Genomic DNA, 15,200 nt, shown 5'->3' with positions numbered 1-15,200 from the left:
ACAACCAGGGATTAAGGGAGATCTGGTAGACCCCTCTCTACACCAAGCATATCGCCCAAATGCAACAACAACAACAAATCTCACTGCTCTTGAAATATGTACATGCTCACTTACATAATGAAAAATCGATGAAAAGCCCAGTACAACAACAGTTCGCATTCCTAAACTGAAATTAACAAGATGAATTGAGTTGACAGATGGTGATAACTCAAAATTTGGGGAATGTGGTATGTTGAAGTGGCTAAGAACAGATAAAAAAGCAAACTTACAAGAAGTTTTAAAAGCAGTACTAAAAGTGACCTGCTGATCTAGCTTTCACTGGACCAGAAATTGCTATGTAATTTGACAAGGAGGGCAAACAATCAATAGTCTTATCCATCTGTGATAGCTATGAGCTGCATCAATGACCAGCATGACAAGAGATCCCCAAAGGAACAATAGCGGCACTCACATGTTATTAGTAACTAATAGTTGTCTGATTGGACTTGAGGCCTACTCAACAGGAGAAAAATCGTGCCTGGTACTAGGAACCTAGCAAGTTACCCAGGGCTAGTGAGATCATGGATCTTAGGAGAGAACCTACTACTGCCATGTTTCTAGACTAACATAATTCTTAAATTTATTCTAAAACTTATCCGTATACCCACAAATGAGTGAAGCTCCCACCCCACATCAGAGAAACATCTCTTTGTAGCAAATGGGCAGGCAACAACACAGAAAAACACAATAGGTCATAATGCAAACACTAATAGATCATGTGGAGCCTGGACTTAATGGATACACCCATGACACAATCCTTTCCCCCAAGGCTCAGGGAACACCATGGAAGAAGGGTCAAAGATTGAAAGAGCCATAGGACCAGAAATTCTGCTGTGGAATTGTTTCTTCATTTTTAGAAAAAAAAAAAAATGAAGCCCTACCTAAAATGATTTCAGTTGAACAAAAGACTTCTGAATTTGTCCGGGACAACAACAAATAACCATGTCTTGGCAACTACCCAGAGAGTAGACACAGGTGAGGACAGAAAGATCCAGAAGATCAGAAGATCTGGCCAGAATTAGTTTGAGGCCAGGCAGAGCAATTTAGTCAGAATCCATAAAAAGCCAGTTTGAATCAGTCAGCTTGAAGAGGAGTTTGGGCCAGAATATCTGAGTTGAACCAGCCAGCCAGAGTTCAGAAAGAACTAGAAAGGCTTAGAAACAGTTCTCATCTCATTCTGTCATCTGAGGAAATAAAATCATTTACAAATTACAGACATCTGTAGAGAGAAAGCCCTTCTGAATTCTGCCAATCACAAAAGACTTGAAAATTCAGATCATGTGTGGTGCTTTAAGTCGCTCCCTTAACCACAGTTTGTCAGTTGATGGAAATATCTTAAGAGATGGCTGTACCATCCTTGTTACCTTTGGCATCACTCCTGAATTTGACATCTTAATTATGAACCAATTTCAGACTACAGTGAAGTGGACAAAGTCAACTAAAGGTACAGAAAGAAAATAAATGTGGCTTGGGACACTGAACCTTCAATACTTAAAAGGAGTAATTAAAGATACATATGGATTGACTAGAAAATAGTAAGAAATAATAATTCCTCCCATGGAAGTTGATCTCCTCTTAAGAGGGGAGGCAAGTAAATGCAGAGCCTAATTTATTAATGACAAACAGCAGATGAGAAGAGCATGGGATCATTGAGGAGCTATTTAAATATCCCTTCTGCTACAAATTCTTACAATCATGTGTGTCTCTAGAATGTCTCTTCACCTTAGTACACAAGGAAGAACAGGAAGCAAGAAGATACATGTCTGAGTGTATAGTCATGGTAAACAACTGGACATACCTACCTGGTAGAGGTGTCACCCTGGGTTGTGTTCTGACCTTGCATGTACAAATTCATCCAAACACACATGTGCACGCATGCGTGTGCACATGCTCACATGCACGAATGCAAGCACACACACACAGACACACACACATTATCATCTATCTATATCATTTATTATCTATCATCTATCTATATCATGTATTCTTCTATCATCTACCTATTTATCTGTCTACTTTTCCATCTCATATATATACACAAACGTACATATATATATATAATAGCTAAGTGAAAGAAATGTTTAAATAAATATTTTAAAGCAAAATGCAGAAAAAAGAAGCTTCCTGCCTAAAGCTGTCAATAACTTATTTGATTGGAAACAGGAAGAACAGACAGATCAGCAAGACCTCTGGAGTTAAATACTATGGTGGCTGAAATAAATTACAGCAACCAACTGCAAAGGCAAGTCACTAAATGGCAGAAAATATTGGAAATTATATATCTGGCAATGGACTGAGATCTACATAAAGACGTATGTAAATAAAACTTTGCAAGATCGCCATTTTTAAAATGGAAAAATCATCTAAATGGCATTTCTCCAACAAGGATATGCAAGTTAGTAATATAAGCATGTGAACAAAATATGTAAACCATGTCATCTCATTAGTTATTATAATTTGTGAATGAAATCCCACTTTATATCACTTTGATGACAACTTTTTCAATGCAAAAAAATTTTTAAAGGAAGACAATTTTTGGCAAGGAGGGAGGGAAATGACATCCCTGCTGTCTGTGCAGATACTATCTGTCCTGTGCAGATAGGATGGAAAGAGGCATGCCACTGTCAGCCACTTCAAAGTCAAAGCAGTTGACTGCATGACTTAGCATGCAAGAGTACTTGTGTAGAAGTATTCAGGCAAAAAGTCCATGCAAAAGTACTCATCCAAGAGGCAGTCCCTCTTCACATTACTATGTAACCCAATTGGACTCTGAACTGCCCTGGGCTACATCTGTGCAGGGGTTCTGGGTTATCTCTATGAATAGTCCTTGGTTGGAGTATGAGTCTCTGGGAAGTTCCCTGTGTTCAAATTTTCTTGTTCTGTTGCTCTCCTTGTGGAGACCCTGTCCTATCCAGCTCTTACTATTTCCCAGTTCTTACCTAAAATTCCATTCACTCTGCCGAACAGTTGCCCATCAGGCTCAGCATCTGCTTTGATAGTCTGAAGGGCAGAGGCTTTCAGAGGCCCTCTGTGGTAGGTTCCTAGGTTGTTTCCTGTTTTCTTCTTCTTCTGATGTCCATCCTCTTTGCCTTTCCAGATGGGGATTGGACATTTTAGTTAGGGTCCTCTCTCTTGCTTAGTTTCTTTAGATGCACAGGTTTTAGTGGGTTTGTCCTATGTTGTATGTCTATATGAGTGAGTATATACCATGTGTGTCTTTTTGCTTCTGGGACAACTCACTCAGGATGATCCTTTCCAGATCCCACCATTTACCTGTGAATTTCATGATTTCCTTATTTTTCATTGCTGAGTAATATTCCATTGTGTAGATGTACCACAATTTCTGCATCCATTCTTCAGTTGAGGGGCATCTGGGTTGTATCCAGCTTCTGGCTATTACAAATAAAGCTGCTACAAACATGGTTGAGCAAATGTCCTTTTTGTGTACTTGAGCCTCTTTTGGATATATGCCTAGTAGTGGTATGGCTGGATCTTGAGGAAGCGCTATTTCTAGTTGTCTGAGAAAGCGCCAGATTGATTTCCAGAGTGGTTGTACAAGTTTACATTCCCACCAGCAGTGGAGAAGGGTTCCCCTTTCTCCACAACCTCTCCAGCATGTGTTGTCACTTGAGTTTTTGATCTTGGCCATTCTCATGGGTGTAAGGTGAAATCTCAGGGTTGTTTTGATTTGCATTTCCCTAATGGCTAGTGAGGTTGAGCATTTCTTTAAGTGCTTCTTTGCCATTTGGTATTCCTCTACAGAGAATTCTCTGTTTAGCTCTGTTCCCCATTTTTTAAGTGGATTACTTGGTTTGCTGCTTTTCAGCTTCTTTAGTTCTTTATATATACTGGATATGAGTCCTCTGTCAGATAAAGGGTTGGTGAAGATTCTTTCCCAATCTGTAGGTGGTCGCTTTGTTTTGATGACGGTGTCCTTTGCTTTACAGAAGCTTTTCAGTTTCATGAGGTCCCATTTATTGACTGTTGCTCTTAGAGCCTGTGCTGTTGGTGTTCTGTTCAGGAAGTTTTCCCCTGTACCAATGAGTTCTAGGGTATTTCCCACTTTTTTTTCAAGCCGATTTAATGTGTCTGGTTTTATGTTGAGGTCTTTGATCCACTTGGACTTCAGTTTTGTGCAGGGTGACAAGTATGGATCTATTTTCATTTTTCTACATGTAGATATCCAGTTAGACCAGCACCATTTGTTGAAGATGCTATCTTTTTTCCATTGTATGGTTTTGGCGTCTTTGTCAAAGATCAGGTGTCCATATGTGTGTGGGTTTATTTCTGGGTCCTCTGTTCGGTTCCATTGATCCACCATTCTGTTTCTATGAATTACCCAATCCTTCCCTAGAAAAAGTCTAGCAGTCTAGTGGGGCCGAGGCGCCAGCACTCAGCTGTGCTCCAGACACAGGCACAAACAGTTGAGGCGCGCCTGATGTCCAACTGGGTCACAGCAGCTGATCATTAAATTTACAACAAGAAACCCAGAAACAGGGCAGCTGCCCTCAGGACTTCCCTGGGTGAGAGGAGAACCCTCTCGACTAACAAAGACCACAGTTACCACTCAGGTCTATATCCCTGAGGTGAGCAACTCCTGAAAAAACACCAGCCATCCAGGGACTATACCCAAAAAGCTGAGAAGACATCCTTCAGGAAAAACCAGCTTTCTGCAAAGGGGATTTTCTCCACCACAGGATCCCCAGGAACCACTAGAAAATAACCCCAAACACCTAAGATAACACAATGGGTAGAGGCCAGCGTAAAAGCTCAAGCAACAAAAGACAAAGCAATATGGCATCTCCAGAACCCAGTTACCCAGGGGCAATTAGCCCTGGACACCCCACCATAACTGAAATCCAAGAAGATGACCTAACAAGTATGCTCATGAAGATGATAACAGAGGAAACAAATAAGATACGTAAAGACATAGAGGAAGATAAACTCAAACAGAATATTGCCATCCGTAAAGAAATAGAGGAAGCTGCAGCCAAACAGTTTATGGCCTTTAGAAAGGAAATGCTTAAAACACTGAATGAAATGATAGAAACAGAGTTGAAGGAACTAAAAGAAAAACAGGAAAGTACAATCAGACAGGTGAAGGAAGTAAACAAAACAACTCAAGACCTGAAGATAGAATTGGAAAAATTAAAGAAAACACAAATGGAAGAAATAATGGAAAGGAAGAATCTAGGGAAGAAAACAGGAACTACAGAGATAAGCATAACCAACAGACTACAAGAGATGGAAGAAAGAATCTCAGGTGTAGAAGATACAATGGAAGAAATCAATGTATCTGTCAAAGAAAATGTTAAATCCGAAAAATTCCTGACACAGACCGTCCAAGAAATGCAAGACAATATGAAAAGACAAAACCTAAGAATAATAGGTATAGAGGAAAAAGAAGACTCCCTTCTCCAAGGTCCAGAGATATTTTTCTTTTGAGAAAACCTTCTTTTTAATGAATCAGTATTCTAAATGACACAGAGGTATTATTTCTCTACCAATTGTTTTAATAGAAAATGAAAACGGAACATTTTATAGACATATACTGTAGGTGCTAAACCACACTGTCTCGGTTCGAATTCCAGATCTGCTGTTCACACACAATGCCAGAGCTTAGAGCCGTATGTCTATGGGTACAGTTCTGTAGGGAGAGAGAACATAGTTCCAATATTTTTCTTTTTTTAACTTTCTATTCACTTATTTATTTAATTATTTTACAGCCTGATTCCAGGCCCCTCCTTTTTTTCCTCCCATACCTACCTTCACCCCCCCATTCTCTTCTCTCCTTCTTCTCAGAGAAGGGAGTGCCCCATGAAGACAGTTATGCTAGGCCCCTGTCAACAGCGGACAGTCTTAAGAGAAAAGGTAAGCATTGTCCATACACTCAGCCTGCAATGGTCTTACAAATGATCATTGCGTTGCTCAAAGTACTGAGAGATTTGTACTTTCTCAAAACAAAAGAGGAAAGAAAGAAGGAAAGAAAGGAAGGAAGGAAAATAGGAAGAAAGAAAGAAAAAAAGGAAGTGAACTTTTGTCTTTGAACAAACCTTGTGCCTTAAAAACGACCAGTTTTTGAATCCCCAGTTGAACTACATTCTCCAATTTCATGGCCAATTTTTTTCATTTTCAAGAGTTTCTTAAATCTGCAAGAATTTAAAATGCTTAACAATTCCTTAAGTATGTTCTAATTATGTAAAATAAGTATACCTATAATATATGATCTAATTTTAATCTAAAATTTCTTTAAAGCATTTTATGTAATTATTATCTTACATAAAGAGTATGAAGACAATTGGTATAAAATATGCCACAGTCAAATAACTGACTTTGCATCTATTTACAGGACTCTTACAAATACTACTGAGCTTTAACCCAAAGTTCACCTAAGGACATGAAAAAGTACACTTTTACAAAATTCTTTACTCATTTATAACTCTGGAGAGTGTCGTGTTTCATAATATTTTCATGTTCTAAAAGCATCCAGGCTAAGTGTGAGAGGAGAAACATGGGAACCGGGTCAGGATATACATGAGACCCTGTCTCAACAAAGAAGTGAAAAAGTTCAGATTGTGTAGCAGTTTCTAAAGTTTAAGATGCAGTTATTTGGTTGTTGTTTAATCCTCGTGTGTGTGTGTGTGTGTGTGTGTGTGTGTGTGTGTGTGTGTACGCGGGCACATGTATTGGGAGCTCTTCTTTGCTTTTACCTTGTGGGTCTCAAGATCTGCCTCAGCTTGCTATGGTTGGCAGAGAGCCCTTCTATACACTGAGCCATCTGTAGGCCCACATACGGTTCTTTATGAAAAAGATAAATGAACTTGCTTCTAGTTTTACTAAAAATAAATCTAATATGAATGGTTGACAATATTTGGAATACTAAAATCTTACCCAATAATCTCCTTTTCTATTTCGTCATTTTTCTTCTGTTGCTCATGCAACTTATATTCTAAAGATTGTTTTAATTCTGCAAGTTCTTTGATTGATTTTTCTTCATCTTCCATCTTTGAGAAAGCATACAAAGTAGTTTTAAAACTCTGGAGACTCATTCTTTCTTAAAACTATCTTATGAGTTCATGATTAATGCTCTTAGAAACATCTAATAAATGTGATAAGCCTAACACAACTAGGGGAAAATGAAAAAGTGGGTGATTTTTTTTCTTCTTATTTATCAACTGAGTTATTTTTTAAATGTATTTATTTGTGTGTGTGTGGTTGTTTTACCTTGCTGTTTGTCTGTGCACCATGCATGTGCAATTCCTACACAGCCAGAAGAGGGTAGCAGATCCCCAGAAACTGGATTTATATATGCTTGGGTGTCATCATGTGGGTGCTGGGAATCAAATCTGAGTCCTTTCGAAGAACAGTCAGTGCTCTTAACATCTGAGCTATCTTTCCAGCCTTCTACCTATTTAGTTTTATTAAAACTTAATTATTATTATCATAAAAAACTTACAAGTAAAAATCACACTAAAAATTAACCAGACCCAAAGTCTACACACCTCAGTGAAGACAGAATAGCCATTCTGCAACTGTGGGCCTTCACGTTGGACCTTATGCTTTTACTATCAGATATATTTTTCTGCATTTATCCACTACAAAAAGAAAAGAATGAAAAATTCATGATAGATTTGAGGAAAAAAAATAGTGTTATAATCTCTTTGCTTTTCTTTGAAGAGTTAACTCTAATCAAGAATTGTTTGGGTTTGGGCAGTGGATAAGTGCATAAAAATATATTTGGTTTCATTGGAATGTGTAGACTGGTTAATTTCAGTGTGTTAATTTCAAGTTAACCTCCTATAATAAAGCTTATATATTTAAAAAAAGAATTCAAGTTCATTTATATTTTCCATTTTCCTGTTGTTTAAATTAGTACAATATATTTGCTAAAAATACAAGACTTCACTAATAAGGATAAACTTTAAAAATTAAAATATGGTTGCATTTGTATTCTAGTGTAACTGTCCCGTAGAAACATTCTAATAGTTGTAGGTAGTCCAAGTTCATTGAAGTCATAATTTACTGAGGTAATTTTATTTGAAAACCATTGTCTTATTATCACTGTACTTTTTTATCCTCGTGTGACTTTGGAATGAGATGAAGACACCCATTCTCTATGAACATTCTCCTGGGACTGTCTAGTTTTCATCTGCAGCAGGAAAGCTTTGCTGTGAGCCTTGTCCTCTTCATAGCACATTAAATCATGACTGTGGCTGACTCACGTGGTTTCGTCATCAGCCTCTTACTCAATCCCACCGAACTGTAACACTTGTCAGTGGGTGTAGTGACCACAACAAACCTGCTTCTCAGAAGCTAGTACCAGCTCTTAGCTCTTACACTAACATCAGCCCTTCAATCATACAACTGCAGGGAAAATTTTTGAGAGTCAACGAGTACATTTTAAATCCTTCTTTTTTTAATTTATTTTTATTTTATTAATTACACTTTATTCGCTTTGTATCCCCCCATAAGCCCTTCCCTCCTCCCCTCCCGGTCCCACCCTCCCCTCCCCCTTCTTCACGAATGCCCCTCCCCAAGTCCACTGATAGGGGAGGTCCTCCTCTCCTTTTTTCTGATCTTAGTCTATTAGATCACATCAGGAGTGGCTGCACTGTCATCTTCTGTGGCCTGGTAAGGCTGCTCCCCCCACAGGGGGAGGTGATTAAAGCGCAGACCAATCAGTTCATGTCAGAGGCAGTCCCTCTTCCCATCACTATGTAACCCACTTGGATATTTGTATTTGTATTTCTTATTGAAATGAGTATTCTGTTTATGCTATTTCTCCTGGTTCAGGCTTATATTTCATACTGAGACAAGTACACTTGAACTTTTTATTTGCCCATTCTGCCATGTGGAAGCCACTCTTAGATTCTCAGAAGTGGGCACACGTCTGAAGATGAATACAGCATACACCTGGTCAGTAAGGTAGTGTGGGGCAGTTTCCAGTTTTCCAGTTTTACTGAACAACTTGCACACAGAGACTATAAACAGTTTTCAATGATAGGGGCTTTTACTTAAAAGCTATTTTGGTATCACTGTCATCTTTCTCATTCAAATAAGGGTGAAATACAGAGGCCCAAGTGACCTTCACTTTGAAAATGCAAGCATTTTCTTCGTTACACTATTTACAGTTATTGGAATACTAGCAAGAACTGCGGAGTCGTGAGCATATTTTTAAATACCGACACGAACATGCTTTAGGTTAAATCACAAGGATATCTTCCCAATTAAGAAAATGGAAAAATCTACTTCTAAAAGTTGATTTCCATTTTGTTTCATTTAGTTCTTACACTGAAAGCATTCATTCAAGTTACTTTAAATTATGAACACCCATGAGTGGTGAAGTGTTGGATTCTAGTAATTCACCCCGTAAGCGTGCAGAGCTGGGTATCTGCGGGGAAGCAGGCAGGCGCTGTAAAGATGGATCAAGCTGTTGCCATCCAGAGGCTTCCACAGGCACCTCCAAGTCTGCCCACCGTGTATCCGCTTTGAAACCATGTGAGTATACCTTTTGAACAACGTGTGAAACCCCTCTGTTCAGTTACGGTTACTTAAACTTCTGGGAAACAATGGACCTTTGACACTTTAGAAAAAGAGTGGACTGTCTTCTGTCATAATCAACATATTGGACATTTACCTAATAGGCACATTCAATAAGCCCTTTGGTGGTACACAAAACTGAAAGCAGGAATCCCCACACATCTGAAAACAGAGGAAATGACAAGACAACAAACCGTCCTGGGGTAGCTTTGCACGCAGTCACTACAAGGCCTCATGTTTCCTGGGAGAACCGCGGCCTCCCACGGGAAGAAACGTCTGTGACAGGTGGTGCTTGCCATGCAGGGGCTCTCGAGCGCAAACCTCGATGTGTCCGGAGGAGGCGTGCCCTGCTCCACCGCGATGTGAACTTGTGTGCGAGATTCACGCAGTCTCCTGTAAATACTGAAAGGGCAGACACTGTAAAGATCTCGTCTGTCCACACGTGGCTCCCCGTATTTTAAAGGCAAAAACGCACAGAATCTCCCCCAATAAACAGTCTTCACACTGGAGAGCACATAAGAGGATGACTGCTGTGCGTGCAATTACAGATTTCAAGTTATTCCAAAGGGTTGGATTTATTTCTAGGGAAATTCTGAGGTGACAAGTACACTCAACAATATCAGCAGGAGAGACAAGCTATCAAAGGCATATGACTTCACAGGTAAAAATGCCGCGCTCTGGGAGGGGCCTGCGTATACAGTCTTTAAGGTTGGAGCAGAGATGTTTTAACTGAAAATGTTATAACACATCCACAGCATTAAGAATGTGTTAACATATGTGGTTATAAAAGCAGGTTTGATAATATAGCTTATTATATTATATTCCTTAAACATATATGATTAATAAAGCAGAACAATTTTATGGGTATTTGTATTTAGTAAACAAGTTTAGGAAGGCAAAAGAACAGTCTCCTGAAGGACATCACCAAGCCTTTAGCTTCAACATTTTACAGAGCATGGGGGAAATTAAGCTTTGGACAGTGGGCAGTGATTGGTGGTAACACTAAAGGGAACAGACAGGTAAAGCCACTGTAGGAAGCTCGGGACTGTGTACGAGAAGGGTACAGTTGGCCCATAGGGTTTGTTACAGCCTTCCAAACAGCACCCAGACTCTTGCGTTTCTACTTATTGGCAAGCTAACATGCAAACTTATACCAAACAACTATGCAAGGGCAATAATGGAAGAAATCCCATGTATAATCAAAAGGGAGGAAATAATCCAGTCTATCCCAGAACAACATTTTGAAGGTGAGTTTTTTGTACTATCTAAGATTATTTCCCAATATTATTTTGGCTGGCTCACTTGCACCCACTAATCTCATAACTAGCTCACTGAAGTTTTTGCCTTGTAGAAAAACTGAGGTCACTCCATTTTCTGCAATTCGTTGGTTTCACTCACTTGACTCGTTCATATAACAATGCGTTGCTCATCTTTAATTCTTCTATACACTGTTGCTCATAGCTTTTCTGGGCACTTGCATTTGGGTCTTGCACAGTTTTCCTTGGGGGGGATTCAGACTGCAGACTTTGGATTCTGAGTCCTGTCTGATTCACTGGGCAAATGTCGTTCTCACATAATTCCTCCAGAGTTTCTTGAGCACCTGCCTGCGTCTAAAGCAGATTTAAATAAATATTTAGGGGAAATATACAGATATTTACTGTACGTTTGATAGTTTTACTTTTTGAGTAAATGATTCAAACAGCAGTTTTAAATTGTTGAAAACTACATATCATCATCAACTGGAGAGAAAAGTCAAAGGTTAAGAGCACTTGCTGCTCTTGCAAAGGACCTGGGTTTGGTCCCCAGAACCCACATGGTGACTCACAACTATTTTTCATTCTTTTTTGTGCACTTTTGGTGTGTTTGTTTGTGAGTGTGTGTGTGTATGTGTGTGTGTGTGTGTGTGTGTATTGAAACCATCTTCTTAGGAAAGTAGTCATCAGCAAGCTAAGTGATCCCCACCCTGAATCGTTCTCAGGTAACTCCTCATGTAACTAGGCAATTCAAAGATTTGTGGACTCAGTTCAGAACTATCAACAATGAGGAATCTAATTTGAGGATAATTTGAGAGCATGAGCAATAATTTGAGAGCATGAGAAATGAAAGAAGCATGGGGCTTTAAAGAGAGTGTTTACTCAAAGACTCATGTCCTTCAGTGAGATTGGCAGGAAAAGAGCCAGAGGCAAAACTTATGTGAGAAAAGAGCTACAGAAAAGACTGTCAAATCCGAAAGAACCAGGATGTACAGTACAAAAGTATGTACTTCTAATGTATAGAATTTCCACATGCCAAGTTACCAAATAATGCTAAAATAAGTGCCTTCTGAGATAAGACCAAATAGAGGGTACCACCGAAAACACAAGGTCTAAAGAGGAAACCAAGGACCACGAGTGTAAGGCCCTTTGTTATGTCTTCATAAAGCCTCACATTTCCTAATAGGTTTTAAGGTCCAAAAACATTATTTGAATATAGCTCCGTTGACAGCCAATAATGAAGAGCTTATTCAAAATTATTTATCAGGTGGAGAAACAGCCCAGTGATAGAGAATGCATTCGGCTCCTACAAGAGACCCGAGTTTGGTTCCTTGCACCCATGTTGGGCGGCTCACAAGCACCCATACCATCAGCTCTGAGGGATCTGGCGCCCTCTTCTGGACTCCAGAGGCCCTAGATTCACTTGCATAGGTTCACACAAGAGATTCGTGGAAGTGCGTCTTACAGTGACACGAATCCAAATAAAATCCACAGTAGACACCAAGTTCTAAAAAGGAATGTAACAAGCACTGCTTGTCAGCTTACATTAAGGAGACACAGAAAGTATGCGCAAAGAGGAAAACACTCAACTGCAAGTGCAGTCTGTTTCTCAAGAAAGGAAGAACCCACCACCCGTTCTACCAAGAAGGGGTTGTGTCTCTGTTCAGGCTGGTGAATACAATCGAGCCTTCACCCTTAGGATGTTGACCGCTACACTTCATCTTATTTTCTTTGATGATAGTGGAATTTTCCATGAACTGATTGCCAACTGTTTTCTTCTGAATGCTTTCTATATGCATATATATATATATATATATATATATATATGACCATATGAGAGCTTTGTTCCAAAGAGCCTTTCTGTTACATAATCAACTACTACCAAAGCCATCAGTTTTATCAATGCATCAGCTTCCTGTGTAAAGTCATGGTGACCTAAGCAGCAGTAGTAGCAAGCAGTGTCCGTAAGAATGCAATGAATATCTATCAGTGAGAAATTTAATTTGGTCCCTAAAAATATCCCCATACATTATTAGGAAAGAGAATGCCTTTTTAATATGACAGTAAGTAATGACATTGACCTACCAATTTTGCATTTTGTTCCAATTTTTCACGAAGATATCCACGAAGCTCTTCGATTTTCTTAGCTTGCTTCCTTACTTTAACTTTTAACTCAAAATTCTCATGCTCAACCCTAAAAAAAAAAGTTTTAAAATGGTCATTTTTCACAAACCAATTTTAATACCACATACTTTTTAAATGTTTTCAAATTTGGTTTACAAGTTAATGGATTTTGTTGACATTTTATTCATGAATATCATTAAGCATTGTTCTTCCTTGCCCCTAATCTCCTTCCTCATCCCTTATCCACTTGGATATCCACTGGATATCCCTTATCCAGCCTGATCCACTTCCTCCCCATAGCCCCATCCTGTTTGCATGCCACTGGTGTCCTGTCACAGTCACTTGCTCCCCCCCTTTATAGTTCCTCTTTCCTTATGAAATGCTACATCATTTTTGAAATTTTATTTGAAATAAAACTACATAAATTATGACATTTAAAAAGTATGTGGTTTTGAAATTATATCATTTTTTTCCAGCTCTACTTTGTAAGAATGTGCAAATTTGGGGTATAATATAAAAAGCTGTCTTTCTCTTTCTTTCTTCCTTTCTTTCTTCCTTCCTTCCTTTCTTTCTTTCTTTCTTTCTTTCTTTCTTTCTTTTGTATAGTTTATCCCAGGTTGTCATTCATGCAAGCACATCTTCCTCTACTGAACTACTTCCAAAAATCTGAATTGTGTTTCAAGTGGCTTAAAGCACAAGCCCCAGGCTTTACACACACGTGTTATTGTCACAGCTGACATACTGCTCTTATCACACCTCTTATTTCTTTTTTTATAAATGCTCATGTTATGTTATATGCTGCTTTAAATGATACCTTTGTAAGTGATCTTTCATCCTCTGAGCAGTTTTCATAGCTTCTATATGTTGATCCTGTGCTCCTTGCAACTAAAGGAAAAAGATTGAAAGTAATTTTACTAATGTTATATCATAAATGTAGCCAACAATTGATAATGCGCTGAAGTCTTGTGGGCCACAGCTAGATCCCTTGGTGAACATGCTGTCTGTGGCAACCTTGGTATTGAAACTTCCCAAACAGCTGAGTAGTGCAGCTCACGGAGCCTGAAGTAATTACCCTGTCTTTCTTGCCATACAAATGTGCCTTGATATTTCTCTAGGACTGAAATACATTATTCTTAAATTTAAACTGTATGTTATCTAATATAGATGTTGAAAAGCTGGGGAAGTGGGAAAAAAGAACCAGCCATGTGGTGTCTGTATTTTTGCATCCCTAATGCTAACACCATCACTCATGTACAAAGACTTCCAAGACACGTAAATGGCAATGGCTCTACTAATGATGAGGCACATGGACATGACATCTCAGCCTTTAGTTGTTCCTCTGCAGAGTGGGTGCATTGCCTGCACACATGTCTCAACATCTGCCTCTTAATCCAAGGCCCACCGAGGACCGCATGCCTCTTCGTTGTAAGCGTGTTCGTGTTCTGCACTCCAGTCTCTTCATCTGTGAGACAGAGGTAATCACTGTGTCTATCTCACTGGGTTACTGGGGAGATCCAAATAGAGATTGCACACGGTTATGATTATACAACACGTGATGATATATACCCGCTGGTTTTAGTAATATTATGTTTGTATTTTGTTTTGTAATAAAATTTGATCTCTTAAAGAGCACCAGGTCCATAGAATAGGAGCAAGAGCCTCAGAGTATGATTCTAGTATCTCATGGCACTTTCACTCATTTCACTTACAATAATCTTATCCCTTTTTAATAATCTATGGCTCAACTGCTATCGATATTGTTCACTAAGCACAGATAATACCCCACAGTGTAAACAACATGCTTTGGTCAAGTCACTCATTAATAATATGCAATATTCTGACTGCCAGAGTCAGGCTGACATATTAATATGAAGCTACTGGACTCTGTTGTGACATTAAGATTCTCTAGATATCCAAAGGAAAGAAAATATTTGATGTTTGTTGTTGTCTGATAACGTGCTAATCTCTCCTGTTCCACTCCGACCCCTTTAGACAAATTCTACCCCACATATGTATATCAGGTCAAGCCCTACATTTCTAATCTGTAATTTGCATATTAGAGAAAACACATGCTTATCATCCTAAATTTGGCTTACACTTAGCATGATGACCTCTAGTTTTATTTATTTTCCTGAAAATGATACACTCTCATTTTTCTACAGCTCAATAAAACTCTATTGTTTCTATGTACCACATTTTCTCTACCCACCCAACTCTTGATGAGCGTCTAGACTGGTTCCGTGT

At 38.9% G+C, this 15,200-nt stretch overlaps 1 protein-coding gene across 1 annotated transcript in view; it reads right to left on the bottom strand.

Moving 5' to 3' along the window:
* Positions 1–6,100: 6,100 nt before the first annotated feature.
* Potea (POTE ankyrin domain family member A) overlaps positions 6,101–15,200 on the bottom strand; it is a 134,747-nt gene continuing 125,647 nt past the window's right edge. Inside the window, exons 58-63 of the mRNA XM_060381358.1 lie at positions 13,771–13,841; positions 12,918–13,026; positions 10,978–11,189; positions 9,774–9,981; positions 6,931–7,043; positions 6,101–6,188 (exon numbers count right to left, since the gene is read on the bottom strand). Coding sequence (XP_060237341.1) covers positions 6,101–6,188; positions 6,931–7,043; positions 9,774–9,981; positions 10,978–11,189; positions 12,918–13,026; positions 13,771–13,841 — 801 coding nt within the window. The remainder of the gene's footprint in view (positions 6,189–6,930; positions 7,044–9,773; positions 9,982–10,977; positions 11,190–12,917; positions 13,027–13,770; positions 13,842–15,200) is intronic.

Source organism: Meriones unguiculatus, chromosome 4 (assembly GCF_030254825.1).
Source record: "Meriones unguiculatus strain TT.TT164.6M chromosome 4, Bangor_MerUng_6.1, whole genome shotgun sequence".
Classification (NCBI taxonomy): Eukaryota; Metazoa; Chordata; class Mammalia; order Rodentia; family Muridae; genus Meriones; species Meriones unguiculatus.
The sequence above is the reverse complement of the archived record's forward strand: the minus strand, read 5'-3'. Positions and strand labels throughout refer to the sequence as shown.